General features: G+C 36.6%; 1 protein-coding gene across 2 annotated transcripts in view; it reads right to left on the bottom strand.

Annotated features, from left to right (window-relative positions):
• ENPP3 (ectonucleotide pyrophosphatase/phosphodiesterase 3) overlaps positions 1–18295 on the bottom strand; it is a 66289-nt gene that overhangs the window by 19764 nt on the left and 28230 nt on the right. For both annotated transcript variants that reach the window (XM_081250626.1, XM_081250627.1), the window contains exons 12-19: positions 16024–16132; positions 14570–14698; positions 14158–14189; positions 12254–12381; positions 6799–6865; positions 4486–4573; positions 2988–3166; positions 1197–1251 (exon numbers count right to left, since the gene is read on the bottom strand). In XM_081250626.1, the coding sequence (XP_081106752.1) occupies positions 1197–1251; positions 2988–3166; positions 4486–4573; positions 6799–6865; positions 12254–12381; positions 14158–14189; positions 14570–14698; positions 16024–16132 (787 nt within the window). The remainder of the gene's footprint in view (positions 1–1196; positions 1252–2987; positions 3167–4485; positions 4574–6798; positions 6866–12253; positions 12382–14157; positions 14190–14569; positions 14699–16023; positions 16133–18295) is intronic.

Here is an 18295-nt window from a genome sequence, read left to right as displayed (position 1 = left end):
GTTCAATACAAGGATACTTGAAAGATAACACGTTGATTGTAGTTAATAACACAGTATTGCACATTTGAAAGTCACTAAGAGAGTAATTTTTTTTTTTTTGCGGAATGCAGGCCTCTCACTGTTGTGGCCTCTCCCTTTGTGGAGCACAGGCTCCGGAGGCGCAGGCTCAGCAGCCATGGCTCACGGGCCCAGCCGCTCCGCGGCATGTGGGATCTTCCCGGACCGGGGCATGAACCCGTGTCCCCTGCATCGGCAGGCGGACTCTCAACCACTGCGCCACCAGGGAAGCCCAAGAGTAAATCTTAAAAATCCTCATCACAAGAAAAAAAAAATTTTTATAACTATGTATGGGGACAGATGTTAACTAGACTTATTGTGGTGGTCATTTTGCAATATATACAACTATTGAATCATTATATTGTACACTTGAAACTAATAAAATGTTATACATCAATTATACTTCAGTTAAAAAATTTTTAAAGTAAAAAATAAAAGGGATAACAGCTAATAATAATACTGCTCCAGGGCAGACTCTGTTCTACATTCTTTCCATGGGTTAGCTCATTTTTAAAAATTTTTATTTTACATCAGAGCATAGTTGATTAACAATGTTGTGTTAGTTTCAGGTGTGCAGCAAAGTGATTCAGTTATACATATATTCATGCATCTATTCTTTTTCAAATTCTTTTCCCATTTACGTTATTACAGAATATTAAGTAGCATTCCCTGTGCTATACAGTAGGTTCTTGCTGGTTATCTATTTTAAATATAGCAGTGTGTACATGTCATGGATTAACTCTTAATCTTTTCAATTACGTGAGGTGAGTACCATTATCATAGGTGAAGAGACTGAGGCACAGAGAGTTAAGTAATTTGGCCCAGGTTACACAGAGGGGAAGAAGTAGACATAGGACTTAAACCCAGGCAGTTTGTCTCTTCACATCTAAAAAAGTGAATAGGGAACTGTAGACAACGCACCACCATTTCAAGGAATGTTGAGTGCTTGGGACCATCATAACTATTCCATGCTGCTACTGTTGTTATTAGATCTGGGGCATTTTTCCCTCTTGTATATTGGCAAGAAAATCTTTATTTCAAAAGAACCTGTAAGCTTATTTTGGAGAACCTCCAAAAGGCAATATGGTATTCTGTTAGGTCTAAACATCAAAGACTTAACATGCTTTCTATTGACCTACTTTCATCTTGGGTGAGATTTAGCATTTGATTCACGCGTTCAAGGTCAGCAGCATCCTGCAAGATAACGTGGGAGATGGGGAGAAAGTGAATCATAGTATCAACACATGTTTTAAAAAGTGATCAAGATTATTTCTGCAGTAGTCACATGAATGTTTTACTACGGAACAAAAAAGCTAGACTAACTTGAGTTTAAATTCCAGTTCTGCCACTACCTCAGAAATATAGAGACATTGCTACTCCCAGGAATACATTTTTTGTGTGGGAGTCTGCAAAGATGTAATTGATAATGGGGCAGATCATTCTGACCATAGCTGGAGTCAACTACTAAGCTGTGATGACAACACCCCAGGGTTTCTCAAGCTTTAATATATATATATATATATATATATATATATACACACACACACACACACACACACACACACACACACACACACACACATGAAACTCCCTTGAGAGTATTGCTAAAATGTACATTCTGATTCAGTGTAAGCCCAAGCTCAGGGGGGCCTGAGATTCTGGATCTCCAATGAGCTTGCAAGTGATGCAGATGCTGATCCTGGGACCACACTCTGAGCAGGAAGGGACCTTCCTTGCAGAGAAGAACTTGGGGTTTGCAGTCACATAGACAGAGCTTCTGTGACACTGGACAATTTACCTAACTTTTCAGAGTCCTCTTTATCTCTAAAGTGGGGAAGAAAACACCCACTTTATAATATTTATTATTATTACTTTAAATAGTGGTTCCATTGAGGTTATCTGGAGCAGTAGGAAACCCACACATTTACTCTGATCTTCAGGATGGATTTGATTTTTATTGGGAAGTTTAGACTTTTGCACTTTAAATCTTTTTTGGTTGGTAAATTTACTTATGCATTTACTTCTGTGATATGATGTTATTTTGAGGATCAGAGAATGGAAAGCCTTCCCTGTCCCCTGACTCTAAGAAACAATTCTTACCTGAGGCAGCTGGTGTTTATTTAGCTTTACAGCCACCCTTGGGACTTGGCATCAAATGCACCTTGACATTAGTTTTAGCTTGATGGAGTCCCGATAGTGGGCTCCAATTCCATTCCGATATCCTAGCCCCACACATGTGCTTTAATTCTCACAGCAGGGCTTGGTCCTTGCATTCTGAGCTCCTGTTCTGATTGCTTGCCTTTGGGAGACTCCTCTTAGCACTGGAATCTCACCTGGTTGAGAGTCTCCTGGGATCTGAAATCCTGCTGCTGAACTCAGGTGGGCATCTGATCCACTAAAAAGACCTTCCCAATGCTGACTGTCTGTCAGGCAGCCTCCAAGCGTCCTCTCATCAAAGGGTTCTTCACTACTACCCAAAAGAATACCTCCCACTTTAAATGCTAGGCTTCCTGCTGAGCAGACTCCAAGCACCTACCCTAGTGGGTGTGTCAGAAGTCAGATCTCAGTCCCTGCCCCCGCCAGCTATTTCTGCTCTGAAATAACTGAGTATGACCCTCTGATTCTTAAGCTGTAAGAAAGATGGTTTATGAGGGAAATCAAAGAGAGCCCCAGGATTCCACTGTTTTGAACGATTACAGACAGTTAGCTCACCGTGGATTAACAATTGCCAAATAGTGCTTTCCAGCTTACAAAACATATTCACATACTTAATCTTACAATGTACCTCTCATTTCCAGATAAGGTTCAGAGAAAGCACATATTCTCTTAGTAAATATCTGAGCTAGAACACAAACCTGGTTGTTAGCTACTCTGGTTATAGATGAGTTTGCCCCTTTACATTCTTATGGATACATGAAGTTATTACTTACACTTTGTAGCCCCAGGCATGAACATCCTAGAGTATCTGTGGTCAATGGACTAGTAAAGCCACAAACAGAAAACTTTGACACTTCCTCTGCATGAGATGGTTCATAAAAAGGCACCTTCAGAAGATAGTTTAAACTACCATGGGTACCATTGTTTGGTGCTGGATGAATGTGTAGAAGATCTGTTTAAAAATTAAATTCAAAGTAGTTTTAAATTAGAAGGCAACAACATCTATGCAGAAGATGGGGTAAAACAAACACTTAGTGTTCACTTCCTTTAATAAATTCTGCTGCATACACCATTCAGTTGAGCAGCTTCCCCCTCCCCTCCCAATTTCCATACCTAGTCTTTCTAGAAAATAGGAACAGTTGCTGATGAGCCACAGGAATGTTTATGAACTGTTTCTGTTCCTCCAGAGAAAAGTATCTTTGCTTAAATGATCACTTTGTGCCTTAAGCATATCATGGTTTTCTAGCATAAAAAAGCTACACTTTTAGTAAAAACAAGTTTAAAGAACTTAAATAATTTACAATCTTACTTGTAGTATATTTATTTAATTATAGGAAAATACTCTAAGTACAGATACTTTTAAAGTATTAAACTAGTGAATTTTGCTTAAAATTTAGAGAACTTTTTATAGTTTTTCCTATAAAAACAGAACATACAAATATTGCACAAACATAGCCTTGTAAGTGGCTCCTGCTGAGGACTACCAAAGAGATCTCTCCTAGAACTGCAACACTAACTAGTTCTTTTTAAACCTTTCCTGAAAAGGGCCAGTAGCCCTGACCATAAACTCAGCCTTGGGAACAAAGAATTTAAGTTAATGCTACAACACATTATTCTTAAATGGATACTCTTTGGTCTCTAAGTTACATTCAATTACCACAGGCCAGTGGCAAGATTAAGAGTGACAACTGTGAGCGTACTTATGTTCCCAAATTCCTATAGCTAAAGGTGAAATTGCAACTCAATTCATTGCCTTGCCTAGCTAAATTATGTGTGGTCTGAGGTAAGCACATAGGCAGGAAGGTAGGTTAGATTCCCCAAAACTCTAATTCTTTACAGTTTTTTAACATTGAGTGTAATGTGTCGATCCAAATAGGACTTTTTTACCATCCTTTAATTCCAGAAGCTTTCTCTCTGTAATTACAAGAAAATACTTCTGTTTTTTGCTGTGTTACCCCTGCTCTGAAAAGTTGGAAGTGTAATTTTATTTATCTAAGTTCTATTAAATTAAATTTTCATGTAGTAACTAACAGAAAAGTTGGTCTCCCAGGGTCTAATGTTTATCGTTACTAAAATAAAATAAAATGAAAAGAACTCACATTGACCGCTAAATAATTCTGAATAGTAAATAATTCTACCTCATCTTTTCTATCTTCCATCTCCTTAGGACAGAGCATCTACTTCTGGGATTCAATTTATCACCAGCTTCAAAATTCATATTTTTAAAACTCGATTCATATATGATTGTTGAAGTTATATAGGTATACTTACCGCACATTAGGTTATAGATTTCAATATTGTCAAATGGTTCAACTTCAGTCTGCTGTTTAAAACTGGGTCCATGTGCCAGAAAGATAGCCTAGGCAGTAATAGTCCACCTATTACTAGATGCCATGTAATCTCAAAAACAGATGTTGGAAGAGACACAATTTTCTTTTTCTAACAGCTCTTCTATTTGTATCTTAAGCCTAAGAATTCCTTTCCAGATTTTTTTTTAACAGTATGATTTTTATTATTATTTTATTTTATTTTATTTATTTATTTATTTTGCGGTATGTGGGCCTCTCACTGTTGTGGCCTCTCCCATTGCGGAGCACAGGCTCTGGACGCGCAGGCTCAAAGGCCATGGCTCACGGGCCAAGCTGCTCCGCAGCATGTGGGATCTTCCCGGACTGGGGCACGAACCCGTGTCCCCTGCGTCGGCAGGTGGACTCTCAACCACTGCGCCACCAGGGAAGCCCTGATTTTTTTTATTATTGAAGTACATTTGCTGTACAATATTATAGGTTACAGGTGTGCAATATAGTGATTCACAATTTTTAAATGCTCCATTTATAGTTATCATAAAATATTGGCTGCTTTCCAGATTCGAAAATGATTTTTGCAACATTTCCACCTGAGATGTTGTACCAAGTCCAATCAAGTATAATCCATACTGTGTTTACTTCTAAATCCACCTGTTTCCATAGCACCTCCTATGTCAACAGACTAGGAGAATACAAGCAACACTGGACAACCGATGCCCACACAATTCTACAACATCTGGACAACAGAAATTAGAAATTCATCATACAACATCATATATTCTTTTTATACTCCTTTCTTATCATTGTTCACATATGTTACTACTACATGACAAAAAATGTTGACGTTTCTAAGCATTAAATATTTTTGCACAACTTATACTTGCCCACTGATTTCTCAAAGACATCTCCCATTTACTTTTGGGATGAAGAGACCAAAATATTTTTATTTATGTTTAAATAAGTAAAGGTAACTTAATTATATTATTTATAACAGATCTAATTTGTTTTAGATTCTAAATATCTAGAAGAACAGTATCAAACACAGATAGGCAATTCTTTTCAGGCAACAGGAATATAAATATACACATATATATTTTCCCAAGATGATCAGCAAAGAATTGGAGGCATAGGTTTTTCTTGCAGTAATTAACTCAATTATCAAATAGTACCCTAATGAACAGAGAAGGATGCTGCCTCCAGAAACTTCTCAAGTATTTACAAAGAGATAGAATTCTTCATGACAATGTTAAGAGGCAGTATATTCATATAGAGCCTAACACATTTTTCTTTCTTTGGAAAGGGGCATGTGTGTGTGTGTGTGTGTGTGTGTGTGTGTGTGTGTGTGTGTGTGACAAATGGAACTAGGTAAGACAATCAGGTTGCAAAATCATGAAGCTTTACCGAGGGGGGAATATCGGCTACACTTTACTCATGGGCTCCTTCAAATAGGTTCCTCCCTGGGCTCCAAGGACAGCACACTCTCCTGGCTTTCTTCTTCCCTCGCTGGCTCTACTCCCAGGTCTCTTTGCTAGTAACTCTCTGCCTCCCAATCTCTTCAAGGGAAAGTGCTTAAGGCTCAGTACTTGCTCTTCTTCTCCACCTACGCTCAATCCCTGAGAATGTTATCTAGTCACATATCTTCGAAATAATTTATATACCCAAAACTCAATTTTTTTATTCCTTTAGGTAGACTCTCTAATTGCCTATATGTAACATCTCCATTTGCATGTCTAATACATATCTTGAATTTAACATATCAAACTAACTCTCCCTCTTTCCTCTCCAATCAGCTGCAGCCATGGTCTAATATCCTAACAGCCTAACAAAAGTTCTCTCACCTCCAACATATCAGACACGTTCCCACCTTAGGCCCTTGACACTGGCTGTTTCTTCTGCCTTGGACACCTGTCCCCTGAATACTTGAAAGGTTAATTCTTGCACCTTCTTCAAGTCTCTGCTCAGCCGTCATCTCAATGAATTTTACCATCTCCATCTTATTTAAAGTTGCACTCTGCCCCCATGTCACCCCAAAACACCCCCAATTTCCACCTACTCTGCTTTACTTTTTATTTCCCATAGCACTTATCTCCTAACGTACCAACCATACATTGCTTTGTTATGTCAATTGTCTATATCCATCTGTTAGAATGAAAATTTCATGAGGGCAGGGGTCTTTATCTGTGTTGTTCACAAAGGTATTCAAGAGTCCTGAACATTGTCCATCACTAAGTAGGTGCTCAATAAATATTTGTTTAAAAAAAAAAAAGAAGTAAGTTACCTCCATGCTCTTAAACTCATTGTTATAACCATGTGTGCCTCCTCCACAGGATGAAGATGGTTTAGTCCTATAAAGAAGTAATATTATTACACTCTGATGATTCTATTGATATGAGACCTTATTGCAAACTGAACTTTAATGGATTTTGATGTAGCCTCTCCTTTTATATAAGTAAAATTTTCTGTCAACAACAGCATAAATACATTTATTTTCATGCTCAAATGCAGAGCCACAGAGGAATAAAGAGTGGTAGGAGAGAAGGAAGGAGAATTCCAGCATCTATAAATAGAATTCAAAAGTATTTGACTTTTAAACATTAAGAGAAGGATATACAAAGGCACTGATTTTTTAAAAATTTGTCTTCGGACTTACCTGTACATTTACACATCCATGTCTATGTGATTAAGAGTAGTTTGATTAACATATTATGTTAAGCGTTTCAGTGCTTTAAAAATAAATCTTTGGAACTGGGAAAAAATATCAATTCCTGTTTTAGGTCAGAGATATCTAGGGAAATAATATGAAAATATGAATAGAAAACACTCAGGGCAAGTTAATTATAATACTTGGGAAGTAAAAGCCAGTATATTCTGTAAAGTCAGAGTTTATTTTTAACTTTTGGGATTTTCTTCCATAGGTTGTTGTTCTATTACTTGAAAGACTTTTCAAATTTAATTCATTTGTATTTTGCCTACTTTTTCACATTTTAGTCTTTGAATTCAGCAGCATTAGCAATTTTATATGTAGTTAGTGTTTATACTTGAAAACAAAATAGTGATAAAGGAACCTAGATTTTTTAAAAGCAATAATGTTATACAGGTTCAAATTGGGCCCCTAAATGGAAAAAGACTAATATTTCCAAATGTTGGCCTTAAAAAATTTCTCTCATTTGTTTCCCTAATCCCCAGCTCCCAACCCCTGGGCAAATACACACACACACACACACACACACACACATGCACAGTTTTTGTTTTTTACATTGTAACCTTAATTGAGAGCAGGACTTTAGTGTCTTAAAAAATCAACATTTAAAAAATTCATAACTGATTCTCACTCAGCTTAAATAAAAAAATAAAAATAAATAACAAAATAAAAAATAAATCACAAAACTCACAAGGCCACACTCAACTCTACCCAATAGAGGGAAGAAAGGAGAAACTAAGTACCACCTAGAATGGGGAAAGCAAGAGTAGTCCTTTTAATAGGGGGTTTAAGTTCAGTTACTCTAAGGTGCCAGTTCATGTCATCTTAGCTAATGAAAATAAAATTGTTGGTATGAGGTAAAACTTGTTCTAAAAAATATTTTTATACTTATTCCATAGATATTTGGTTCTCCAAGATTACTGGAGCTATTTGATTGAGGATAATTAAGTTTTAAATTCTGTGTGGGGAGCTAGAGTATTCATTAATGAAAGAAAGGAAAGGTCTTTTGAACTAAGCCATTGGTAAAATTCTCTAAAATTGATCCTTTATCTTCCTGTTTTCAGATAAATCTAGTTTTTGTTGGATTGTTTTTATATTTCCAACCCCTAACCCATCTTCATCAGAAAACTTTAGTATTACAAAACCATATTTGGAAGCAAAAGATAAAAATATTGTTAGAAAAACCTCTATTTTTTATTGCTTTCCAAGTGAAAACTTTAGAAGTCTGCTCTTCTAACTGCTCACATTCAAGCTTTCCAACCATTAATTTGGCTCTGGAAATTACACATGGAAAAATGGAAGCTGGCACTTGGAAAAGATGAGTTGATTTTATCTTTCATAATTTAGCTCAACTTCCAAGTAATACCTAAAATCTTTTGGAACAAATCTCTTTTCTCTTCTCCATGTCTAATTAATAAAGTCAAAATTAAGGCTCTGTTTCTCTGCCACAGCTGGGACATGACACACATGGGCAATGAGCAAGATTCTCTCCTGATACCCAGTTAGTTGCCAAGTCCTATCTTTCTCTGTCGTACCTGTCACATTTCCCTCGCTTTCCTCTACTGCCACCATTCTAAGCTAGATCTGACCTGAATTGGTTATCCTGACTCTGAACTCCAAAATCTTCCCAGATAACTCGTACACAGACATACACCCCTAATTGTATTTAACCCTATATGTCCCTGCTGAAAATGGAAACATATTTTAATGAGTACAAATGGAAGACAGAATATAATGAACTGGTTCTATCCTGGAAAATCTGAGTCATAAGTTCACCATACTTTCCCAAAGGTGTGCTGACTAGTTTTACCATCCCCTAAAGCTCCACAGCCTCCCTTGGGGCTGTCATCACGCTGAAGACTGGGTCACAATACATCTTTCTAACTGGCCTCCCTGCCACTTGCTTGACCATCCTCCTCCATATGGCAGCTGGAGTGAGCTCTCAGAAATGCAAATCCCAATATATTCACCTCCAGCCACCTTGTAGCTCCCAGTGGTCTCCTACTCTTTTCACAAAGTCACACTCCTTAGTCCTGACAGATAAGGTCCTTCATGCAGGAGGACCTGAATGAAGGCAGCTTCATTCACTAGGTGCTCTAGCAAAACGGAAGTACTTGCAATTCATGGAATCTAGTCCCTTTGCCTGGAAACCTGACCCTCTGTTTCTACCTTTCCTTGCCCCAGAGCTGCTACTGACTTAAAATAAAAAAGAAAAGGGACTTCCCTGGTAGCGCAGTGGTTAAGAATCCGCCTGCTAATGCAGGAGACACAGGTTCGAGCCCTGGTCCGGGAAGATCCCACATGCCGTGGAGCAACTAAACCTGTGTGACACAACTACTGAGCCTGCACTCTAGAGTCCACGAGCCACAGCTACTGAGCCTGTGTGCCACAACTACTGAGCCTGTGCTCTAGAGCCCACGAGCCACAACTACTGAGCCTGTGTGCCACAACTACTGAAGCCCATGTGCCTAGAGCCCGTGCTCTGCAACAAGAGAAGCCACTGCAATGAGAAGCCCGTGCACCGCAATGAAGAGTAGCCCCCGCTCGCCACAACTAGAGAAAGTCCACGCACAACAACGAAGACCCAATGCAAACAAAAATAAATATAAAAAAATAATTAAAAAAAAAAAAAAGGTGCTCCACTGCTCTGAGCAGAGCATTCAGAGAAAGAAGCACCTCTGAGAAGACACAGCCTGGTAGTGCTCAAGGCGTGGCAAGCAGAGGGGTGCCTTCCAGTAAGGAAAAGGGGTCCTTCTCCTCTGCAGACACAGCCTGTCCAGGTTTGGTGAGCTGAACAAGGGTTATTTTCCCGCTCCCACTCGTCTCCTTGGTTGAGTGCCTCTGTACAATGCACAGACTAGACAACTGCACAGGGATACCCACTTATGTGACAGCATTTAGCCTAACCCATCCTGAGCCTTCAAAACCCAGAGCAGGAATCACACCTACGAGGAAGTGTTCTCTGACATTCTCTGGCATCCGCACCTGGGGTGTGAAATCACTCTTTTTGTTTCCTTGTGCCTTGTACTTGATCCCAGTGCAACAGTTTTTACACCTGATTATAACTGTTGTCATCCCCCCTCCCTGGGTGAAGATCCTTCGGTTGGGGACTGTGTCTATCTCCATTTCTTAGAAACGTGCCTGGACAAACCGATGATTTGTCAGTTTCCAGTCATAACATAAAAAGCTATTATTCATGTTATCTAAAAGGGAACTTTAACATTACTTCAACTAGTTTCAAATAATTGGGTTTCCCCAAATTAGTAAAATCTAACACATTTTATAAAGGGCACAATAAGGAGGAGAAGGAGGAAAATAGATTACACTAAATGATGAAATTTGCTATAATTTTGAAAAGGGAATCTAGTTATCAAATATTGAACATTATAACTAAAGTTGACATATTTTAACTTAGAAAATAGGTAGCCTGAGACTCATGTGTTAAGGGCTGGAGATAAAATACACCCAGGACTTAATCAGATGAGACTTCCTCTTGCTCTGATTGGGGCTGTAGTCAGCATTTCCTCTGATGTAAGTTAGTTTACGTTGTATATGAATAGCAAGAGAATAGTGAAACCAGGTTCATCTTGTGTTACAGATGAGACAAGTGAAGACCTGAGATATTTATCTGTGCAAGTTCTCACAACAAACTAGGTGCGGAGCCGGGACTTGAACTCTGGGGTTGCTGCTCTATTTATATCTGACTGCTAGCTAGTAAATGTACAAAGCTCACAATTTGAGACTGAGTATTAATGTGTGAAACCCAGAGGTATCCTGGTGGCTGGGCTCTACTTCTATAACCCATAGTCCATGTTGTTGAACTGATGGACACCTTCTCATTTTGTACCATTGGTCTCCTAACTCCTTTGATCTCATACCCTCAACAGTAAATATTTGGAGAACTCACTCACATTTATATATTACATACACACACTACTAAAAATCTTATATATTTAATGTTAATAAAGCTTAATTTATCTCACGTAACTTAATCTTCTTTTAGAGAATGCTGTCCTGACCCACAGGACAGCGTACTAAGCCAAAGGGCTATGAAACTCGAATTCCAAGAAGAAAGGCTAGTGTCATCTAGTGGCCACGTGTTAAACTGCACGCTCCCTGGCCTAGCGGTGCCCTGCTTGGCTTTCCCGTTATCTCAGTGAAGAGACTCTACCAAATCTCCATTTCCTCATCCTGCACACATTTATTATGTTAGAGCCCAACTTCCTCTCTTCCTTTGTCTCCTCTTCCTTTATTAAACATATCTTCTATTTATATCCACTTATGCATATGGAATAAAATCCAAAAATAGGGAATGTCAGTTAAACTACCAGATAGTGTGTATTTATTTGTTTACTGGCTTATTATCAGGCTTCTCCATTTGACAAGGAGGGCAGGAGTAATTCCTGTATCCCAATGCCTAGAACAGGGTTTGGTACACACATAGCAAGCATCAATAACATTTTGTTGAGTCAATTAATTAATTGGTTATTTGGGCATAGAATGATTCAGAATGCTTTATATATTCTCAAAATGAACTTATATTTTGCAAATGATCGATATGAATCACAACTATAACTAGAAAAAAAGAAATGTTACAACAAATTGGTTCGCTTGGCCTTACAGCCATAAGCATGCTCTTTCAGATGACAAAGATGACAAAGATCTTAAAGAGCTATCTAATCAATTACTCATTACCAGCCTGTGAGACAACTGATGCCATCTTTATATCCTGTCTGCCACTTAAAGGAGACCACAGTGGTCTCAGTGGTTAAGAATGTGCTGGTACTGATAATCTCTCGACAGTCAGCCTTCTTCCTCATTCTCGTCTACATTGTAAAGATTAGTAGGCTAAGATGGGCAACCTCGTAACAGTCATTTCAAATACAGAAGTGCTAGACAGCATATAAAAGGTCAAGAAATTGTCATACTCAGGAAAATTCATGTGATCATAATAGCAGGGTAAGGTCAAGGAAATTTATAATGAAAGATGGCTGTTAAAAGTATTATGAGATAAATTAATAGGCACACAGACCTCACAGCCAGCCACTGTCGATCCACCAAAAGATGAGCTTTGTCAATTCTGACATTTTTGGCATAGTGTAGGCGTTTTGGCAAATCAGGAGTCAAATAGGGTGTGAAATGCTGATCAGGTTTTCGGCACTGAAAAAGAGGTAAATTATTTCCTCAGGACACCTATAAGATATGCAAACTAATTCAACAATTTCATCTCCTAAGATGATTTGTTAAACACTTTTTAAAAGTAAGAGGATTTAAGCCTGGCTAATAAAATAGGAACATTAAACTTATTATGTGTAGTCACATTCTCCAGTTATATTGTTTTTAATTGTTGCAACAATATTTAAGTTCTAATTTAACATATGATGTAAATTATATTGTTTGCTGTCTGAAGTTTTATTCCTGTGTATATATGTTAAACCACCATAAATCTCTCCTCCTTTTTCAACAGAGAATAAATATAAGTTTGTATTTAGAGTGGCAGTTACAAATTTGGAGTCTAAATTATACATGAAAAGTCTTATATAGACAATAAATATGAGTAAAAATTTTTTTAAATTAGCTAAATTGCACCAAAAATCCCTTCACAACTGAATCAATTTACCCCTTAAATAACCTACATTTGTTTAATTTTCAAATCAAGTCAATAGTTTTTGAAATCTAGTCCAGTTCTCCCACTTGTGAAAAATTCATGTGTTTCTTCACAAACTGGAATGAAATTTTATTTCTTAATAAAAACTGCTGTTAACTAGATGGCGTATTTAAAAACTTGGTAAAGGTGCAAATCATACTGGTATCTATACATGTAAAAAAAAGTGAGAAAATGAGAAATAGAACTACAAAGAAATTTTCTCCCTCGACTTCTTTGAGAAACAACAGAAAAAAAAATACAGGTAAGGATAAGGGGAAATGAATTGTTTTCTACTTGCTCAGTTTCTTATTTATTTTAAGCCTCAACAATCTCATAAATATTTCAAGTCTGTGTCACTATTATCTCATGTTCAATTTACATAAGAAAAAGAAGAGCCACTACAAAATTGATTTTAAAAATTTAAAAGAAATATAGGAAGTAGGAGAGTGAAGAGAGTTATAGAATGAAAAAGGGAAGAGAAACTTATTTATTGCACAGATATTTCTGCCAGATATTTTTTTTCTTGCATACTTTTCCAGTCTCCTTATTTTTCTACTTTTTCATTTATCATTACTTCTTTCTTAAGCCGCTATTTTTTGTAACTTCCAGGCAAGCACATTGTGGCAGCTGCTGAGGATGCAGCTTCCTCAAAGATCCAAGGGACTAGGATGTGCCCTTAAGGACCACCAATCATTTGATGAGGTGCACTTTGCTGACTGGATGTACAGCCCGAGTAAATCCATAGAAAACTGGGGGTACACTGCCAACCTCTGAAGAAGTATGGGGTATTCTTTGCATCTGAGAATTTGAAATGAAGACACTAGAGTTGAGATAAAATTTTGGTCCTTTTATCTAAGAACAAAGTTGATGCTGCTGTCTGTCATGCAGCCAGAATGTGTGGAACTTGCCACTTCATGTTTGGTTATGTTTGTCCAATATAAGCTCAATATAGGCCCACAAATCAGCATTCCTGGAAATATTGTACTACCACTTGGAACTTTTCCCTGGGAATAATGGACTACTTCATAAAATGATAGTCCATTTCCTCAGGGCTCTTCAGCTCCAGGCCTGGTCCTATCTGTGATGCCATGTAATGGATTTCCAAAGCCTGCGGTATCCTTTGCGCCACTAGGATTATTAGACATTTGCCACCATTTCACCAATAGGACTACAGCTATATGGATCATATAGATATATATGAATATAGAATATAGAATACAGCTTTCTTGAAACCTAGATTAAAGACATCCATTAATTTAAACATATGTATTAGAAGACTGTATACTTACACTGAGGTTCCTAACAATTTCTTCAGAATTAACTGTTTCAAAAGAAAAAGAAGTAAATCACATTACAACTGATGCCTGACAACTGCAAAAAAATATTAACAATTCAGGTGAATTTGACACAGACGTTTATTAATGACTATGATCTGGTAAAATTAAGTAAAAACGTACTTTAAGCAAAGAATTATTTTAGCATTTAAGAATGGAGTATATTTTAACTTAACAATATTAGATGTTACCATAGACTTTAATGACAGACTGTAATTAAACATGGGATTTTCTCATTTGCTTCTGTGTGGTCTTCCCAAGAGGTCAGAAGGGGCCTGGTAATCCCTGAATTCTCAGAATCAGGAGGCTATGGTTATTCGCTTTCAGTGTTACCTTTATTTTTTTATGTGGTCATCTTCATACTTACAAGTAAAAAAATCATGAGGTATATTATGAGTCCTGATGCGGGGGGCAGGTCCTTCATACATGTAGAAGTTTATTTGGGAAAAATAATCAGTCATATATTCCACTTTGTCACAATAAGTCTGATCCATTCCTGAATTAAAAAAAAATTATTCACTGAATGTATAAGTTGTCTTTGATTAGGTCAAATAAAGATATTTTATGTTACAGATCTCAAACCAAGTTTGACTGAGAACCTTTACAATTTACCCAATTACTTTATTCTAATTAGCAGGCCTTGAAAATAGTGGCAGTGGAAGAGAAGGATCATGTTTATAAGAGAAGAACAGATAGGAATTATAAACAGATCATCTGTTCAATGTAGATCTATTAAAGTAATTTCGAAGAAGAAAGTTCTCTGTAGGAAGCTAATTAAATCTCTATAACATCTGATTTTACATAAAGCAACATGATATATTTGTAAATCAAAAAATAACATGCATTTTTATAAAACAATACATTAAGCAAGAGAACAAAGTCTAGATGATTTTTACTTTTCATAAGTGTATTATTTAAATTTATATAAGAAGCATATGCTTTAAAAAAGAATTGGTAGTTAAACCTTTTTTATTTGAAGATTCTTCAGACTCCATCCAAATTTTTATTTTTATTATTTTTACCATTCATTTTATTATTTTTATAGTTTATAATTTTTTAACAAAATATGCATTAAAATATTTTCTTTAATTTTAAAACAATAGGTCAAAGTATTAGGGAACCATTTTAGAAACTTTTAAAATAAATTACTATGTCTCATATTATCTTCATGTAAGATATAAACAAAATTCTGCAGACGTGTTCCTTTTCCTCTTCTCACCCCATCTAGGAAAATACTTGGCATTGAGTTAGCATTTAAAAAATATTTGTTGAATGAATGAGTACTTTAAAAGTGAGGTTGCAGAGGGCATGACATCTGTCTCACTTCTTTTAATATTCGGGTTGACTGAAATGGAGAGCTACCCTCAAGCAGAGAAATATGGAGTGACAGGGACTTTATAGAAGTCTATTCACATGACCAAAAAAATACACAGAACATGGTAAACCTAGCCAACTCAGTAAACTGCAGCCAATCTATATGAATGAATCATTCACTGAAAAGAAGACATTTTTTATGATAACAGCCCAGCCACATCCTTGTTAAGTACTACTAACTCCAAATATATAGAAAATTAAGTGTATGGATAGATTTTTCAGAGTGAATGTTAGAATAATTAAACTAAAAGTATAAATTTTAGTCCTCTATTCATCAGAGCCTACTACAAAGCTCATTCTTTGCTCATTCAAGAGCTTCTAGGTCTAGAAATAGACTTTAAAAATCTCTATTTTTTTTGTATGCTCCCCGAAGTGATAAGATTTAATCAATGATAAAATACGATTTTTAAAAAAGCAAGATAAAATATGATTTTTAAAAAAGCATACCATGGTCAGCCAAAAGGATTATATTGACACAATTGACTAAGTTTCTCTGCTTTAGGCCTTCCATCAACAATCCAAAAGTGTAATCTACTGACTGTAAGGCTTGAATTACCTAAGGGAAAAAAAAACTGGATATAGATTATCTTCATGAATTAAGGTTTAATTAACCAAACCATTATCTGATCGAGTAAAAATTAAATAATTTCCTTCTCTGAAATTGTTGGGTTTTGAAATAGGATATCAGAGCCCAGCACCCATACTACATTTACCAAATACCACTTCCCTGTATTTCTATAGACAAAAAAAAAAAAAAAATTAAACCATATTCCCTACAAAGGAAAATAGACTACTGGCCAATAAGTACCTGAGGAAAAGTGTTCAACTTCAACGTTATTCAAACATTATTTAACTGCAAAGGTTTTCATGATAATTTCCAGTGCTGGGGAGAAGAGTCCATAGACACTTCTATAGGAGCCTAAATGGTTACACATGTTTCAGAGAACAAGGTGACAATGTGTAGCCAGAGAGTTTAAAAGGGGCATACCCTGTAACCTAATAATTCTGTTTCTGGGCATTTGTCCTAAGTAAACAGAGTACAGATGGAGATTTACATACAAGGATATTTATCACATTATCTATTTACAATTTAAATACAAGAAAAAAATTATACTATATCCTTAAGTAGGTATATTCAATAACCATTAAAAAATATTTAAGCAACCTAAATGTCCATCAACAGAGGAATGGATAAAGAAGATGTGGTACATATATACAATGGAATATTACTCAGCCATAAAAAGGAACAAAATTGGGTCATTTGTAGAGACGTGGATGGATCTACAGACTCTCATACAGAGTGAAGTAAGTCAGAAAGAGAAAAACAAATATTGTATATTAACACATATATGTGGAATCCAGAAAAAATGGTACAGATGACCTTATTTGCAAAGCATAAATAGAGACACAGACGCAGAGAACTAATGTATGGATACCAAGGGGGAAAGGGGGTGGGGATGGGAGGAATTGGGAGTTTGGCATTGACATATATACACTACCGATACTATGTATAAAATAGATAACTAATGAGAACGTACTGTATAGCACAGGGAATTCTACTTAATGCATTGTGGTGATCTAAATTGGAAGGAGGGGCTTCCCTGGTGGCGCAGTGGTTGCGAGTCCACCTGCCGATGCAGGGGACACGGGTTCGTGCCCCGGTCCGGGAAGATCCCACATGCCGCAGAGAGGCTGGGCCCGTGAGCCATGGCCGCTGAGCCTGCGCGTCCGGAGCCTGTGCTCCGCAACGGGAGAGGCCACAACGAGAGGCCACCGTACCACAAAAAAAAATAAATAAATAAAAATAAATAAATAAATAAATAAATAAATATATTGGAAGGAAATCCAAAAAAGAGGGGATATATGTGTATGTATAGCTGATTCATTTTGCTGTACAGTAGAAACTAACACAACATTGTAAAGCAACTATACTCCAATAAAAAATAATTTTAAAAATATTTTTAAAGAACAATGGCCTAGGAAGATGATCACAATACAATGGTAAAGTTAAAAAATTAAAGCCAAACTGTATACACACCCATACATATTGCATAATCCAATTTTGTTTTTAAATATATTCAGCATTTCATAGTAAAAGTCACATATATGGAAAACCAAAAGAAAATATATCAAGGTACGGTTAACAGTGATTGTCTCTGAATAATAAGTGGGAGTTCATTTTTATTTTATTGTTTATATTCTTTTGTATTTTTTTCTACACTTTATCGATATAGTATATTTAACTGACTTAAGGTTTAAGTGAATAATTTTTAACTAACATAAACTCATTTTTTTTCAGTGAATAAGAAAATATAATAGCACTTTCCCCACAGGATTGGGGAAAATGTTTACTCTTCTTAGTACTATTATAACAATGATTGCCTTTTTTTTTCTTTTTTGAGAAAGGATTTTACAAGGCAATTACTGTTAAGAGTGTTAGTGCATTTTCTCCTGAAATCTCTCAGCAAACATTCATGGAAAGTGCTACTGGAATTTCCAGTTATAGAGACCAGGAAACTTGAGGTTTAAAGCAGTTAAGTGACATGTTGGTGATCCCACAGTTACTAAGGGACAGGGCAGGAGTTTAACTCAAATCATCTCTATATACTGCTAAATCCTCATTCTCAGGGTGACCACGCACTCTGGTTTGCCAGTGAGAGTCATGGTTTCCACCTGTCATCACAGCATAATTATGTTCCCTTTCACATAGTCCACCTAC

The sequence above is a fragment of the Mesoplodon bidens genome (genome assembly GCF_964165515.1).
Source record: "Mesoplodon bidens genome assembly, chromosome: 12".
NCBI classification, from domain to species: domain Eukaryota; kingdom Metazoa; phylum Chordata; class Mammalia; order Artiodactyla; family Ziphiidae; genus Mesoplodon; species Mesoplodon bidens.
This window is presented reverse-complemented; position numbering and strand designations above follow the sequence as displayed.